At 41.9% G+C, this 17,921-nt stretch overlaps 1 protein-coding gene across 2 annotated transcripts in view; it reads right to left on the bottom strand.

Annotated features, from left to right (window-relative positions):
- Positions 1 to 662: 662 nt before the first annotated feature.
- LOC127302745 (uncharacterized) overlaps positions 663 to 17,921 on the bottom strand; it is a 146,720-nt gene continuing 129,461 nt past the window's right edge. Inside the window, exons 2-10 of one of the 2 annotated variants that reach the window (XM_071820458.1) lie at positions 3,706 to 3,745; positions 3,443 to 3,592; positions 2,458 to 2,538; positions 2,291 to 2,379; positions 2,065 to 2,139; positions 1,766 to 1,827; positions 1,611 to 1,691; positions 1,155 to 1,535; positions 663 to 1,043 (exon numbers count right to left, since the gene is read on the bottom strand). In XM_071820458.1, coding sequence (XP_071676559.1) covers positions 949 to 1,043; positions 1,155 to 1,535; positions 1,611 to 1,691; positions 1,766 to 1,827; positions 2,065 to 2,139; positions 2,291 to 2,379; positions 2,458 to 2,538; positions 3,443 to 3,565 — 987 coding nt within the window. In that variant the 5' untranslated portion in view covers positions 3,566 to 3,592; positions 3,706 to 3,745 and the 3' untranslated portion in view covers positions 663 to 948. Of the gene's footprint in view, positions 1,044 to 1,154; positions 1,536 to 1,610; positions 1,692 to 1,765; positions 1,828 to 2,064; positions 2,140 to 2,290; positions 2,380 to 2,457; positions 2,539 to 3,442; positions 3,593 to 3,705; positions 3,860 to 17,921 lie in introns of those variants that run through there. The other variant, XM_051333287.2, reaches the window with a different exon arrangement.

Genomic DNA, 17,921 nt, shown 5'->3' on the forward strand with positions numbered 1-17,921 from the left:
ACTAGCTACCTACTCCCGCGAGGCATTCAGCTAGTAGCTAGCCTGTTAGACTTTAATACGCCTGCATGCAAAGCTGTGCTGCGGAAGAAAAGGCGTAGCGCGTAGCACATGGTGGTTCCATGACTAGAAAACAAGGCTTAACCCTCCACATACATGACACAAGCACCAGCAGGATGAAAGCAACATACGCAGGAAATTGATTTTAGAGCGTCAGATGCGAGTAACGGACGGTAGTCGCGGCAACCGATCCCACGCGCGGATCGGTCGCCCGACGCCAAGCGCGACCCATATTTTAATAGTCAAAGGCGCAACAAAGTTCTACAAAACCAATATCATATTTGCAGGTTTTCAAAAATCGAATAATTAGAATAACCTTAAGTCTACGGAATCAAACTCGCATAAAGGTGTGTATACGAATTCTGCTAGTATCCTGCTGCTTTTCATAAATCGTAAAGCAAGAAAACAGCTTTTGAACTCCCTTAAACCATAATCCTAGAAGCTAAAGTAGTTATGAGCAATATAAGTACTCCCTATGTCTAAAAATATGTGTCTCAACTTAAGTGTCTAGACAAAACTAAGACACCTATTTTTAGACAGATGGAGTACAAAATAAAACTTGCATTTTAAACAAGGACAGAAAACAAAATTGGCACGCTGTAACAGAGAACAAGACTTCGTTTTATGTAAAAATTTAAAAGAATGCCCTGCTCTAAACCTTTACCAACTGATAGCTACAATTAGCTTGACATCTACTTGGAAAAAGAAAGCACAATCATAACAGGAGCTACCCTACAGACCTAGTCACAGATCAAAATCTGGCCGCATTCACAATGAATGTCAAGCTTATACAAAGTATATGTCAACCGACAAACAACACAGATGATACATCTTCATACTTGGAGCAGGCATCCAACTAACGGCAACAGCTTCAGAGGAGCTGCAACCAGCTTACGCAGTGGAAGCAGCGGCGTACACCATGCCATTGGTATTGCCACCACGCCCTCTGCCCCGGGCTGGGCCTCTCCCACGACCACGGCCGCGGCCTGCAGCACAGACATGGATGCAAAAGTTCAAAGGTAGGTGTATACATACAACCAATTTCATACAAGGGAACAGAAAAAAAAAAATCATAGAAGGAAGCTGTGTGCCCCTACCTCCAGCAGGTGCAGGAGGTGCCTCATCGTAAAACCCTCCGTCTTGCTGATAATCAGGCTGGCCACCATAGCCACCTCTCCTACCACGGCCCCTGAAACCACGGCCACCACCTCGGGGTGGTGCTGGTGCATCGTCATAATACCCTCCATCATGCTGATAATCCCGGTGGCCACCATAGCCACCTCTCCCTCCCTCTTGCTGATAATCAGGCTGGCCACCATACCCACCTCTCCTGCCACGGCCTCTGAAACCGCGGCCTCTACCACGTGCATAACCATTGCCTTCATAAGCTGGAGCATGGTCAGCATACCCATTGCCTGCATAAGCAGGCGCATGCTCACCCTCCCAGCCTCCGTCACCATACTCCACATATCCGTTTCCTGAAAATCGGTGTGTAAGGGACAGTTGCACATTTTACATTAAAACAAGATTTACTAAGTAGCAGTTAGCCTCACCACGTGCACCTCTACCCCTTCCCATTCCCCTTCCACGACCTCGACCACGTCCTCTTCCTCGTCCAGGCGGTGAGTGTACATCTACAAATACAGTGAAATATGAAACCATAAAGAATATTTTTTTAAAAAGACACTAAAGCGAAACTAGCTATTACCTTCTTCATTATCATATTCAACAAATGGCTTCACCTTGTCCGCTGGAAGTGGAGATTGATACCTGCTCATATAATTTATTCAACCTATCATACACAAGAAAATATAACTATTGCTAATTTGCAATTTTACAAGTTCATGCAGCAAGCTAATATATTTTGATAGACCCAAGTCAAATGGCCGTGTCAAAGAACATTGCAATTAACTAGCAATCCTCCAGACAACTGAAGAGGGTATCATAAAAGCTACCAAACAAGATTTTCTTATCAGATATACAGTTAACAAAAAAAAACATCCATACCCGACAGAGGAAGTGTCCAGCTCCTTCTTTGAAAGAGTTATAGTAATCATAGACACATGCCTTGTTGTCTCAAGCCTGCAGAAAGAAAAATTCAGATAGCATCAGAAGAGCAATTACATATTTCATCTAAAGTAAGAACCCATATTTCTAACACAGTGATAGTAACAAGCAACTACTAAAAATATCTTAGCCTTCTATGCTAAGATCTTCTTAAAATGTCACTTACGGGAGTAGGCCTTCCTCCAGTGGCTCCCATGTATCAGTAATATCAGTAGATTCCGTGGCGGTATTTTGATGGAGGCCCACAATTCTCCTCTGTGCAACAAAAGAGCAACCACCAATTAGAACAAGTCAAACTTACAGTTCACAGGCAGAGTAAGGGTGAAAAGGTACCTTGATCAATTCTGCAATCATGACAGTCTTGTTTATGGCCCTTCCCATCGCCTTGAATACAACTTCATCGCAGCCTTTGTCCTTTAAGTATATATAATGTTGCAAAGCATTAGCCGCAGTACATCAATATTAATTTCAATAGAAATATTGCCATGTAAAATTTGGCTGTGAAGTATTTTAGGATGTGTCTTGTACACACTTAACTTTTACAGTAGAACTAGCACTAGATGAATAGGCGCACAGCATAGAGAACTGGTCAAGCAATTATAAAGCATCGTGCATCCTTGACAATTCAAAAGTTAAAAAATAAGCCTACATCCCCAGGAGAGGATTGTTGAACACCCGTAACGCCCTCAGTGAAGGAAGAGATGGAAGGTAGTGGGGCCTAAAATGAAACTCATAAAGCCCACCCTGCTGAAATCATTGGAACAATGATGTGACGCACATTCCATCCTGGCGAAACTAGTGAAACGTGGATGGAACATACAGTCACAATCAATTAGGCGACAGATGAAGGAAGGCAATAGTGTGCCCCGTACTAAACCCACCAACTAAAGTGATTGGACATGCAAAATGGGAGCCTAAACAAGTACTGTTGGAAGTTCAGAGTGGATAAAATACGGAAGAGTAAGCCATTTATTTGGCGCAACGCATTGTATCCAGAACATAAGCCTAACCTGCGGCACAGTATATTCAGTTTAGGCAGCCTTTGATGACAGTATTGCTAACATCTCACTAGCATCCTACCACAAAGCATCATATATAGAAGCAATTTGTTTCAATAAAACATTAAAGGCAACTATACCCACTAGCCTCAAATAGTCTGGACGGTCTACACAGGCTTAGCACATCAGTACGTCACCCCGTACGGCCCAATCATTCAGCTAACTTTTCTAACAATGTCCTAAACCAAACAGGGCAGAGAGCGCAGGCGCTAAACAGACAACAATTCAAACCGCGCGCGCAACGGGCGGCGGGAGGGTACCTGGAACAAGGTGGTGGCGTAGGTGATGTAGTTGCGCATCCGGCCCTGGGTGGTGATGCGGATCTCATTCTCCTTGATGGGCACCTCCTCCCTCGGCTTCTCCACCCTCTGGTACCGATCCATCCCTCTCCCCGTCCCCTGTTCGCTCCTCTGCAAGGCCACAACACAATGCGCACCACGACCACCCTCTCAGATCCAACGAAACACGAGCGCCAACAGGCGGGCGGCGGAAACAGCAATGGCGCGCGGCGAGAAGGCATTACCTGCGCTGCGCGGCGGCGTGGTCGGCTGGCTGGCTGGCTGGCTGGCGGCTTGTCGCGGCGTCGATGAGGTAACCGCCGGGTAGGGGAGGCAGTGAGGGCTTTTATACGGCCGCCTCCGCTCGGGCCGCGGGGCGGGACCGGGTCGGACTCGCGCGCGCGTCTAGGGTTTTGCGGGGTGGAAGTTACGGGATTGCCCCTGAGCCCACGCTTCGGGGTTTTTGCGGATCGATCTCCGGGGACGGTGCCGCGTGTACGGCTGGGATTCGTGCTTCTTGGAGAAGGTTCCTGGGCCTCACTAGTTCGGTTTTGGCCCCATGGGCCTAATTATCTGTTAAGTTCTCAGCCCAACGAAATAGTAACGGTTCTTTTTCTTTGGAATTTCTCAGGGAAAAAACATTTTCTTTAGACAATTTTTTTTTCAGCTTTTCGCGAAAATAGGATCACGGAATGCTCTAAAATTTCGTGTACTTTCCTTTGAAATCAGTTGATCTTGTGAGGTGCCCAGTTTGCGCTCGACAACATTCTTCTTCCAGACACGTCAAATGGCTCTCTTTGGCAGCCGTAAAAAATGTCAAAGCGCAAAAGGCAGACAAAAACGTAACCAGGAGGCGGGGCTGGTTTTTACCGCACTCATTTGTGGCTGTGTTTACAATTTGCACATCGTGGTGCAAATTGAATTTTCTTGTATAAACCACACGAGTGCATAGGATGTAAACGGATTGGATCGGACCACTGTCGGTGGCATATCTTTTACTATACATGTTTCTCTCGAATTCAGATCGGAACATACATTAGTCGGTTGCGGATTTGGATGAAGATATATCGACCGTGGATTCAAATTAGAAATGGGCCAGACTCGGGTAGATGCTCTCATGGATAAATGATTATCGTTCTATCAAAACTTGAGAAAAATTAAACGTTGCAGCTGATTAATTAAGTAAATAGAGATATAACTAAATTTAAAATCCAAGCATTGGCCATAGGTATAATGTCTACTGAGAGGATTTTTCTGGTGTGAATCGATGGATGCTTCATCCAGCTTCTCCATCCTTCTATTATAATGTTTACAAGTTACAGTTAAGCCCCTCTACTACTTTACATATTACAAGAACCTCCAACACTCCCATCAAAATGGGGCAAAGATATCAATAATCCCCATCTTGTTACAAGTTCTAGCCAAGGATTCACCACTCATTCCCTTGGTCAAAACATCAGCTAGTTGATCTACAGATTTAATATAAGTTACTTGAAGTACACCCTCCTCTGGTTTTTCTTTGATGAAGTGTCTACGTATTTCAATGTGCTTAGTGCTTAGTCATGTCATGGTGAACTAGATTGTGCACAATATTAATTGCATCCTGATTGTCACAGAGGTACACTCTGGTGCAGCTCTAGTTCTATTAGTAATATTTGTATCCACATCAACTCACATAACCCAGATGCCATCGCTCTAAATTCAGCCTCAGCTGTAGACCTTGCAACTATCGTCTGTTTTTAACTCCTCTAACTAATTAAGTTACCACCAAGAAATATGCAGTAACCCGATGTAGTCGCGTGTACGGCTGGGATTCATGGTTTCTTGGAGAACGTGCGTGGGCCTCACTAGTTCGGTTTTCGCCTGATGGGCCTAATTAGTTGTTAAGTTCTCGGCCCAACGAAATAGTAACGGTTCTTTTTCTTTAGAATTTCTTAGGAAAAAAATATTTATTTAGAAATGTTTTTTTCAACTTTTCGCAAAAATGGGATCACGGAATGCTCTCAAATTTCATGTACTTTCTTTAGAAATTAGCTGATCTTGTGAGATGCCTAGTTTGCGCTGGACAACATTCTTCTTACCGGGAGGTGGAACTGGTTTTTACCGCACTCGTGTGTGCTTGCCTTTAGCATTTGCATATTGTGCATGGCTCCTTTGACACCCCTTATTTCACTAGGCAGAAATGAAAGGGCATTGATGCCATGCCATCATTTCTTTTTTGCAATTTCAGATTCCAAGCTAAAAAAATCGAGCTTGCATGCCATAAGGATTTATGAAATGATTTCTACAAGGATTACAGGTTTAAGGACATCAAAATTAACTTAACGCACCAAGACATTCGCTGAAACTTTTAATTGAAATGACCGTTCTCATTCCACGGTCAAACACATGATTTCAACACTAAATGATGGCCACCAAAACATAGATGTGCATTCTAAAAGCAAAATGTCAGAATCTTGAGTGATCACCTAATATCACACAATAAACCCTGCCACCACCTTTTGTGCATCTGCCTCCAACCCTCCTCTACCACCGATGGATCGCCGCCCCGCCTTCTCCACTGGATCGACTGGTGTGGGAGCGCGAGGAGGCTCTGGGGACATGTAGTTTGCGTCATTATTGTTGTTTTAGGGTTGGGTTTTGGTCTCCGGTTGACGCTTCCAAGGCAACGTCGTCATCGTTGACCAGGTGAAAGTGCATGGAGCCCCCATGTGTGGTTTTGGTAATTAATGACAATCCCTATGGACTAATGTTTGCATTGAGTTATATTTGTAGGAGTTGTCCATAGGCAATTCTTGAACCATATGTTGGCTTCAAGGTTGCAATAAGAAGAAATTGATGAAGGATATCAAGTGTCAAGTATGTCTTGAAGATGAAGATGAAGTGAGCCCTCAAGCTACTTCAAGACATCAACATGATGAAGAATGAAGAAATGAAGTGCAAGTTCAAGATGAGCCATCTCGAAGAGATCCTTTGCTTGAGTCTTGCCATCCATATGGTGATCATGGATATGTGAAGATGCGCCGAAGAAGAAGCTCTCCCATGGTGGATTATGGGGGAGCAATCCACAAGACTTCGTCAAGCAAGCACAAGCAAGAAAGGCGTTCCATCTTGTTGAGGTCAAGATCGTCGTCATCGAGCTCAAGTGGAATGCGCAAGTATAAGGTTTGCTCTTGATAGGGTTTGTTTCTCACCGGTCTCATAGTGTAGTTGGAGACCGGTTTATAGTTTAGTTGCCGTACTATCAAGAGGGCTCTCGAGTGAGTAACTCGATCGTATCGTTCGGAGAGAGCTCAAACCTTTGCATCCTTGCATCATCTTTCTTGGTTGTTATTTGGACCTTATCCATGTGATGTTTTAGAGCTTGTGCTTATTCTCATGACAAGCTCTAGTTCATCGAAAACGGATTTCGCATAGATCACTTGTTGCGTTTTCGAGTTTGGTTCATCATCTTTCTTGGTTTTATTTGGATCTTATCCATGTGATGTTTTAGAGCTTGTGCTTATTCTCATGACAAGCTCTAGTTCATTGAGAATGGTTTTTCCATGGGCAACTTGTTGCATTTTCAAGATTGGAGGTTTTACGGTATGTCTTTTGAGATAGGTCAAACCTTTCATCATTTGTTTCTATCCTCCTTTGCTGGACTATGATGTTTCTATGCATATTGTTGTAGAGCTCGTTGTTGTGATTTCAACGAGCCCAAGATCATCGAAATCGGAGTCCGGATGCAAAAGTTATGCCCGTTTTAGTTTTGGTGTTTCTGCAGGTTTTCTTAGGCCGGATATTTTGGAAATATCCGGGCCGGATTATCCGGGCCGGATATTTCGGAAATATCCGGCCCCGAAATCGTCTAAGGACCGGAAGAAAAGCAGCTCTGGATAGGGGCCGGATTTTTGGCCGGATTTTGTCCAGGTTTTGTCCACGAGGCCGGATTATCCGGCCTCTGATAATCCGGCCCCAACTTGGGCCGAATATCCGCCCCGTTTTTGCCCAAACGGCTCGATTTTCTTGGGGGTATAAATACCCCCTTCTTCCTCCTTGGGCTGTGCTTCTCTCACTCTCTCTCCCCTCCATTGTTGAACTAGAGAAGCTTGCTCCATCTCTCAATCCCTCCATGATTCTTGCCCCCATTTGAGGGAAAAGAGAGAGGAGATCTAGATCTACATTTCTACCAATCAAATCCATCTCTTTGTGAGTGGAACTCTCTAGATCTTGATCTTGGTGTTCTTTGTGAATTCCTTTGTTCTTCCTCTCTTATTCCCCCAATAGCTTTTGTAGCTTTGTTGGAATTTGAGAGAGAAGGACTTGAGCATCTTTGTGGTGTTCTTGCCATTGCATTTGGTGCATCGGTTTGAGTTCTCCACGGTGATTCGTGGTGGTGAAAGCAAGAAGGTTGTTACTCTTGGGTTCTTGGAACCCTAGACGGACTCTAGGCCTTTGTGGCGGTTTGTTGGGAGCCTCCAATTAAGTTGTGGATGTGTGCCCCAATCTTTGTGTAAGGCCCGGTTTCCGCCTCGAAGGAAATCCCTTAGTGGAACCGTGACCTAGGCCTTTGTGGCGAGGGTCACCGGAGATTTAGGTGAGGCGCCTTCGTGGCGTTCGGTGTGTGGTGTGAGTACCGCATCTTGGGGTGAGGCCTTTGTGGCGTTGGTGTGCATCGAGCAACCACACCTCAAGGTGAGCCTCTTGTGGCGTTCGGGAGCACTAAGCAACCGCACCTCTCCACCGGAGATTAGCACTCGCAAGAGTGTGAACTCCGGGATAAATCATCGTCTCCCGCGTGCCTCGGTTATCTCTATACCCGAGCTCTTTACTTATGCACCTTACCTTGTGATAGCCATCGTGCTTGAAGTTATATATATCTTGCTATCACATACTTGCTTGTATTGCTTAGCATAAGTTGTTGGTGCACATAGGTGAACCATAGTATATATGCTTTGGGCTTGACAAAGTAAACGCTAGTTTTATTCCGCATTAGTTAAGCCCATCTCGTAAAAGTTTTAAATCGCCTATTCACCCCCCCCTCTAGGCGACATCCGTGTCCTTTCAATTGGTATCAGAGCAAGGTCTCTCATTCTTAGGCTTCACCGCCTTGAGAGTAAAGATGTCGGTTAGGGGATTAGCGCACAATAACTTGGTTATATTTGATGGCACAAATTATGATCTATGGAAAATTTATGTGCTTAATATTTTGCGGGGTATTTCCCCGAACATGGAGCGATTTCTTGACATGGGTTTTTCTTCTCCTAAGGATCCCCAAAATTTATCTTATGAGGAGAAGAAAAACTCTTGTCTCGATGCTCTTGCTTCTCATGTGTTTTCCATTGTTGTGAGCAATGTAGTTACTTCTTCAATCATGCCTTTTGGGAGCGCTCATGAATTATGGACAAAGCTTCGAGATAAATATGATGTGTCCAATATCATTGAGGATGATTGTATTGCTTCCACTTCCGGCCGTGATGAGTTCTCATCTTCATCCACTTCACCAAAGTGTTTCAAGACACAAGGTAATGATATGGTGAGTGGTGATGGAAATTGCAATGTTGGTATTGAGCTTACTATTGATGATCCTTCATCTATATCTCATTGCAATGGTTCATCTTTGGACTTAAACACATCTAGCACTAGAAATGATTTACATGCTTGTGTTGATAGTCCTTGCATATCATGTGTAAGTTGCTTGAAAAAATCTAATGATGATATGCTTGCATTGTCTTGTGGCCATGATAAAAATGATTCTATTTCCTCTAGTTGTTGTGTGTCTAACAATGTAGAGGAAACCAAAGATTCTATTGGTCAAGACAAGATCTTGAAAGGAGCCTCAAGTAACTCCTCATCTTTATTTCACGGTCCTCATATATGCCTTATGGCCAAGGGTTCCACGGTACCTCCTACCATGGAACCTAATATGTCTCGTGGTGATAAGAATGAGGATGAATATGAAGAAGAGGATTGGGTTGTCTCTCTACGCGATAAAGGTGAGAGTGTATTCAAGGTTCTTTACAAAGATAAAATTGCTAGCTCTCACTTCTTTGAAATCTTGACTACCGCTATTGAGAGCCAAAAACTTATTTGGATGCATGAGAACACCATTGATAAAAAGGGTGCTCTTGAACGAGAGTATGCCGATGATGTAGCATCTTTAAAGAATGATCTTGAAGAAGAACAAGAGACCGTAGCCTCTCTTGAGGAGCAACTTCAAACCCTTGAGGTGTCTCAAAATGAAATATTTGCTAAACTCACTAAAGAAAGAGACCATGCTAAAGCTAAATTAAAATTGCTTAAAAATGAAAAGTTCAAAGTTGGTGTTGGCCATGATAAACTTGTTAAGGATCTAGATGATCTAGACAAGGCCCACAAGGCCTTGGAGAGCGAACACTCTATCCTCACCAAGTCTTATGAGCAACTACAAGCTTCATATTTAAAAGAGCATGCTATGTTACCTTCTCTTCTTAATATGTCTTGTGATGATGCTTGTGCTACTAACTCTACTTCTTGTGAAGCATCTATCTTGAAGGAGAATGTTGAGCTAAGGGCTCAACTTGAATTGCTAACTAGCAATTATGGGAAATTGGAAGAAAATCATGGAAAGCTTTCTAGCTCCCATGAGGATCTTCTAGCCTCCCATGATAGGCTAAAGTTAGCTCATGAGACTATCATATCGAAGGCAACACCTTGTGAGCCTCATGTGGATACTAGCACTACTACCCAAAATGCTATATTGCCATGTGCTAGTCCTAGTAATTCATCCACTCATAGTATTGCTAAATCTTGTGATGAATTATCTTCCTTGCCTTGTTGCTCTAACAATGAAGGTTCTACTTCCTCTAGTACTTGTGTTGTTACTAACCATGTAGAGGAAATCAAAGAGCTCAAGGCCCAAGTCACTTCTTTGAAGACCGACTTGGTAAAGAGTCATGAAGGGAAATGCAAACTTGACACGATGTTAAGTGTGCAACAATCCCCCAATGACAAGAGTGGACTTGGATTCAAATCCAACAACAAGAACAAGTCCAAGAACAACAACAACAAGAAGGGCCAAGTACAAGTCAAAGACCCGGCCAAGATTGTTTGCTTCAAGTGCAAAATTGAAGGGCACCATGTTAGATCTTGCCCTTTGAAGAAGAAGCAAAAAGGGAAGCGGCCTCAAGCTCAAACTCATATTCAACCTCAAGTTGAAGAAATTCCACTTCCCAAGAAGAATCAAGCCAATGCTCCCATTGTGGAGAAATCTAGTGAGAAGAAGGAGAAGAAAAGAACTTGCTACATATGCCGTGAGAAGGGCCACATCTCCTCTTTTTGCACTATTGGTACCTCATCCAACTCTATCTCCATTGATGATGTTTATTCTCTTTGTAAGGATGAGGGTGGCAATGTGTTTGCCAAATATGTTGGTGCTCAAAGTGGTGTCAAGAAAAGAACCATTTGGGTTGCCAAGCCTATTGTGACTAACCTCTTAGGACCCAACTTAGTTGGGGACCAACAATCCAAAACTTGATCAATAGGTGCTTTTTGGAGGGCATTGGAGACTTGGCTACATCATGAAGAATTAAGGGATCTTCATCATTTATATTATATCAAGCCAAGTCTTTTGACTATCTTGCTACAATCATATATCCAATGTTCCTCCTTGCGGTAACATGTTCTCAACTCATTTATATTGAAAGTTACTCGCCCCTTTGCATGTGTTAGTTTTGTTCCTAACATATGTTTGTATATGTTGTGCATCCTACTAGTTTTTCTTGAGAAATCAAGTCTATGTATGTTAGGTTGCACACCATGTATTTGTGTGTGTGTTGGAGCCTCTTTGCATCTTGTTGTATCCTATATGGCTCTTATGAGCGATTAATGGACAATCCCATTTTGGGGGAGTGACATTCCTTTGGGAATTTCATGATCCTAACAATGTGTGTACATGAGGAATACCACTTAGAATTGATATTGCAAGATTATCTAGTCTCTATGTGGTATGTCATCTTCATGAGAAATTCAAATTCTAATGTCCATTAATATCTCTACTTGGATCTTATTTGCCTCTTGTGAAAATAAATTCCTTATCACATTATGGGGGAGTAATAAGCTTTGTGCATATTACAAGCCTAGAAAATGTGAACATTTGAGGTTGTGTCACATAGAATTGATACCGTAATTTATCTCTCTCCTATGTGGCATGTTTGCTCAAACAAGCTCCAATTTGCTTAAATGGCTTCATTGCTAATATCTTTGTGGATCTTATTTGTGAAAGTTTTTCTTGGCATGGTTTTTCACAACGTGTCCATCAATACATTTTTGGAAAACCATGTGCTTCAAGTCATACTATTAATTGCTTTGCATGTTGGTATGAATACTATTAATTGCTTCGCATGTTGGTATGAATACTATTAATTGCCTTGCATGTTGGTATGACTAAATGAAGCTATCAAGAAACTATCTTTGCATGATGGTTAACTCTTATCTTTTACCATATGCTTTGTTCGTTGTAAATATGATCTTATGTATACTTACAAACTACCACCGGGAAATATTTCCTAATACCTCTTGTCCTAGGACAATTGGTAATCAATTATGAGGTAGATATTTATTGATCATATTTACATTGGCTCTTGTGTTTAAATTGTCTTATTTATTACCATGAATGTGTTGTGCTTTGACTCCCATGTGTCTTCCTTGCATCTTATGGATCTAATTTGTCTATTCAAACTTTCTTAGCATTTTAGTAGATTTAGGTAGCGTGATGATCCTAGTTTTGTGCATTTAGTATTCATATGCAAAATCCTAGATAATGCACTAATCTTGGGGGAGCTCTCCTATATTTGTTAGAATGCTTAACATCTCTTGATCTTTATCAAAAATTTGGTTTTGGGAGTCATAAATTTTCTTTTTGGTACTTTGTGCCATCATAAAAAGTGTCGAGGGTTTGGTTTATTTGTTGGAACCTTGCTCTCTTGGGAGTTGGTTATCTCATTCCTTTGTGCTTTGGTTTAATTAGCTTCTTATAATGAGATAAGTCTTTGGAGTCAATCTTGTGTTGATTTGATTCTTTGATATAATTTGGACAACCATTGTCTCTTGGTTTATTTGGTGTTTTGTCCAAATTGTATCTTCCTTTGGTTCTTGAAAGTATTGTGCATGCATATTTAATATATGTATATCTTATGGCATGTGTCACTTTCTTTGATCCAATATATAGGGTAAACTCCATCAAATCCTAATTTGACTAAGATGTGCATGAAATTCAATTTCATATCTATATGCACATAGAATTGTGGAGTTTGTCCTATATGTTGTAGTGTGTCTAACTACTTCGGACCCAATTAGTTTGGGGACCATTTTGTACTTACCTTTGTGTTAGGTACAATGGATATGCATTGAATGCTTGTCTCACTCTTGGAAAGAAGTGGTGACTCAATGGTAACGTGAGGCAAGCTAGGATGATCAACGAACACATATCTACTACATCCACACCAATGCTATCTTGGTAACAAGTATCTTCTCATGCATACTTTTCTTGTATCCAACCTTATGGTTGCATCTTGGCATGAATCTCTTGATTTGCAAATGTTGTGCTTCTTGCAAAAGTCTTAATGAAACCTCTTTATTGTGAATGTGAGTAATTTGAGATGAGTGCATTTGTTGGGAAGTATTTTAAATCATGCTCATGATTCATCCATCCCAACTATGCCTATCTAGCAATTTTGTTGCATATCAATTCCTCAAGGCTCTCACATGTGCAATATAGATGAAAGTGCAAATTTAGTTACTTCTTTTGGTATCCCCGTTTGTGATACTTGTTGCCTTTCTCAAATGCATCCCAACTATCCTCTATCCCTTGTTGATATTTGTGATGTATTTTAGTTGTTTGTGGTTGAAGTTCATGAATGTACAATAAGATAAAATTGAGCCTTTGGCCATGCTATTTAAGCAAAAATTCTTATTGGTATATTGCATGACTTCGTCTTGAATATCATACTATTTTTCTTGCGTATCTATTTTGTGTGTGCATGTTTCTTTGTGGATAAATATCTTTGTGATATTGCCCACTTAGAGAAACTTATACACATAAGAGATGATACATCTCCTTTTGATATCTTTTTTATTTATTGCATGTTGATTGGTCATGCCAAGCAATATAATTCATTGAAGACTATGATGATGTTTTTTGCTCATCCTTGTAATAGTCTTATAATATGCTTTATCATGCCTTTCACATATCCTCTTGGTTGAGCCTTTTTTATTATGGTGCCTCTTACTTGTTGCTCAACTATTTGTTTGTTGCAAGTGTTAAGCTTATTGTTCTATCTATGATCTATTGCAAATGTTTGTGTTTTAAATGGTAATAAGGGAGTGAGGATTCCATGTTATGCATATTGTATTCAAATACAACATTTTAATTTATGCATGTACCTTGGGGAGCTTCCTCATTTGATTTAGAGCACTATCTTGTGGCGATCATTAGAGTTTGATTCACTTGGTATCTTTTGTTTTTGAATGATATTATGGGAGTGATGATTCCATGTTTGTGCACTTTATACTCTAATGGAAATTGTCTAGTTTTGTGCACAAACCTTGGGGAGCTTCCTCATATTATTTAGAGCAATCTTCTTGATCTTATCATAATATCTATCTTTCTTTTGGTATCTTCCTTGTGGTTCATTTGGTTGCTTGCTTCATTTGTTGAAGCTTCTTGACTTTGTTATCTTTTTGCAATCTTTGATCCTATCTATAGTGTGATTCCTTCCGAATATTCGTCATTGGATATGAGCATTTGATTCCACTCAAATTATGAGAAATGCACACGCTATGGAGGAACTCTCACTATATTGGCCTTCTAAATTTTTCACCCATTTCGGCAATTGGTGCCAATGGGGGAGAAGTTTGGAGGGTTTAAGGAATTTGGTTATGTCTTTGCTTTGTGCTTAAGCATGTGCTTTTATTGCATTGCATCTTGTTGCTTTGCATAGTTGAATATTTAGAGGAAACTCCACTAGGCTTTGAATGCCAATATATGCAATGAAAGTCAAGATCATTCACACATGCATATATTATGGGGGAGTTTGCTCTATATATTCAACTTATTTGTTACTTCAATTCCTTATATAAACCCTCTCAAAGAGATTGTCATCAATTACCAAAATGGGGAGATTGAAAGTGCATGGAGCCCCCATGTGTGGTTTTGGTAATTAATGACAATCCCTATGGACTAATGTTTGCATTGAGTTATATTTGTAGGAGTTGTCCATAGGCAATTCTTGAACCATATGTTGGCTTCAAGGTTGCAATAAGAAGAAATTGATGAAGGATATCAAGTGTCAAGTATGTCTTGAAGATGAAGATGAAGTGAGCCCTCAAGCTACTTCAAGACATCAACATGATGAAGAATGAAGAAATGAAGTGCAAGTTCAAGATGAGCCATCTCGAAGAGATCCTTTGCTTGAGTCTTGCCATCCATATGGTGATCATGGATATGTGAAGATGCGCCGAAGAAGAAGCTCTCCCATGGTGGATTATGGGGGAGCAATCCACAAGACTTCGTCAAGCAAGCACAAGCAAGAAAGGCGTTCCATCTTGTTGAGGTCAAGATCGTCGTCATCGAGCTCAAGTGGAATGCGCAAGTATAAGGTTTGCTCTTGATAGGGTTTGTTTCTCACCGGTCTCATAGTGTAGTTGGAGACCGGTTTATAGTTTAGTTGCCGTACTATCAAGAGGGCTCTCGAGTGAGTAACTCGATCGTATCGTTCGGAGAGAGCTCAAACCTTTGCATCCTTGCATCATCTTTCTTGGTTGTTATTTGGACCTTATCCATGTGATGTTTTAGAGCTTGTGCTTATTCTCATGACAAGCTCTAGTTCATCGAAACGGATTTCGCATAGATCACTTGTTGCGTTTTCGAGTTTGGTTCATCATCTTTCTTGGTTTTATTTGGATCTTATCCATGTGATGTTTTAGAGCTTGTGCTTATTCTCATGACAAGCTCTAGTTCATTGAGAATGGTTTTTCCATGGGCAACTTGTTGCATTTTCAAGATTGGAGGTTTTACCGGTATGTCTTTTTGAGATAGGTCAAACCTTTCATCATTTGTTTCTATCCTCCTTTGCTGGACTATGATGTTTCTATGCATATTGTTGTAGAGCTCGTTGTTGTGATTTCAACGAGCCCAAGATCATCGAAATCGGAGTCCGGATGCAAAAGTTATGCCCGTTTTAGTTTTGGTGTTTCTGCAGTTTTCTTAGGCCGGATATTTTGGAAATATCCGGGCCGGATTATCCGGGCCGGATATTTCGAAATATCCGGCCCCCGAAATCGTCTAAGGACCGGAAGAAAAGCAGCTCTGGATAGGGGCCGGATTTTTGGCCGGATTTTGTCCAGGTTTTGTCCCCGAGGCCGGATTATCCGGCCCCCGGATAATCCGCCCAACTTGGGCCGGAATATCCGGCCTGTTTTTGCCCAAACGGCTCGATTTTCTTGGGGGTATAAATACCCCCCTTCTTCCTCCTTGGGCTGTGCTTCTCTCACTCTCTCTCCTCCATTGTTGAACTAGAGAAGCTTGCTCCATCTCTCAATCCCTCCATGATTCTTGCCCCCATTTGAGGGAAAAGAGAGAGGAGATCTAGATCTACATTTCTACCAATCAAATCCATCTCTTTGTGAGTGGAACTCTCTAGATCTTGATCTTGGTGTTCTTTGTGAATTCCTTTGTTCTTCCTCTCTTATTCCCCCAATAGCTTTTGTAGCTTTGTTGGAATTTGAGAGAGAAGGACTTGAGCATCTTTGTGGTGTTCTTGCCATTGCATTTGGTGCATCGGTTTGAGTTCTCCACGGTGATTCGTGGTGGTGAAAGCAAGAAGGTTGTTACTCTTGGGTTCTTGGAACCCTAGACGGACTCTAGGCCTTTGTGGCGGTTTGTTGGGAGCCTCCAATTAAGTTGTGGATGTGTGCCCCAATCTTTGTGTAAGGCCCGGTTTCCGCCTCGAAGGAAATCCCTTAGTGGAACCGTGACCTAGGCCTTTGTGGCGAGGGTCACCGGAGATTTAGGTGAGGCGCCTTCGTGGCGTTCGGTGTGTGGTGTGAGTACCGCATCTTGGGGTGAGGCCTTTGTGGCGTTGGTGTGCATCGAGCAACCACACCTCAAGGTGAGCCTCTTGTGGCGTTCGGGAGCACTAAGCAACCGCACCTCTCCACCGGAGATTAGCACTCGCAAGAGTGTGAACTCCGGGATAAATCATCGTCTCCCGCGTGCCTCGGTTATCTCTATACCCGAGCTCTTTACTTATGCACCTTACCTTGTGATAGCCATCGTGCTTGAAGTTATATATATCTTGCTATCACATACTTGCTTGTATTGCTTAGCATAAGTTGTTGGTGCACATAGGTGAACCATAGTATATATGCTTTGGGCTTGACAAAGTAAACGCTAGTTTTATTCCGCATTAGTTAAGCCCATCTCGTAAAAGTTTTAAATCGCCTATTCACCCCCCCCCTCTAGGCGACATCCGTGTCCTTTCACCAGGGACGGAGCCAGAAAAGTGATATAAGGGGGGCCAACTACATGTAAAATTTCTTGGAGGGGGCCATATAGCTAAATTTAGGTAAAACTGCAGGTCAAATCATCATATTATCAAGGGTATTTTCAGAAAAATTTCCATCATGAGGGGGGCCATGGCCCCAGCCAGCCCCCTGCTGGCTCCGTCCCTGTCGTTGACAATGAATAAGTCCACCACACCTCGACCTCGTTCCAGTGGGTTACTTCTTGGCATCGTTAGGAAGCCTGTGGAGGTTGGTGTGTTGACTGTGATCAACCTAGCATTGGTCTTCTTCTCCTTGTTTTGGATTCTTCGGGATTGACATCGTCGGCACTTCCCTGCAAAGATCGGTGATTTCCCGCACCATGTGTGGATACTACTTTCTTGTCCTGACAATTTCGATAGTGACACAGAACTCTGAAGGCGGCAACATTGGTGTGTCACCGGTACGTGCGCGTGGAAGACTATATTCTATTTTACTCTTATGCCAAGGTTTTTTTCTTGTAATGTTGGTGTTTGATTAATATAGAGCCTCAACTCATCGCAAAAAAAAATCTGGGGTAGTAAATATGTGAAAAAATTCTTTCTTTTAAACGCGCCTACCATACTGAAAAAAAAATATGGTTGATCTACACAAAAAAAATAGGCAGCATAGTTTTCTCTACGTGCATTGTATGTGCTTGAGTTTAGAATTATAATTTGGTGCAAATTGAAATTTCTTGTATAAACCATAGAAGTGCATAGGATGTAAATGGATTGGATCATAGCGGATTTTTTCGTAGCATATCTTTTTACCATGTTTTCTTTCTCATATTCAGATCGGAGCAGATATTAGTCGGCTGCGGATTTGGATGAGAATGTATGGGACAGCGAATTCAAATTAGAAATGAGCCGGACTCGGGCCAGAAACAAAAATAGTCAGATAGATACTTTCATGGATA

The sequence above is a fragment of the Lolium perenne genome, chromosome 5, assembly GCF_019359855.2.
Source record: "Lolium perenne isolate Kyuss_39 chromosome 5, Kyuss_2.0, whole genome shotgun sequence".
NCBI classification, from domain to species: domain Eukaryota; kingdom Viridiplantae; phylum Streptophyta; class Magnoliopsida; order Poales; family Poaceae; genus Lolium; species Lolium perenne.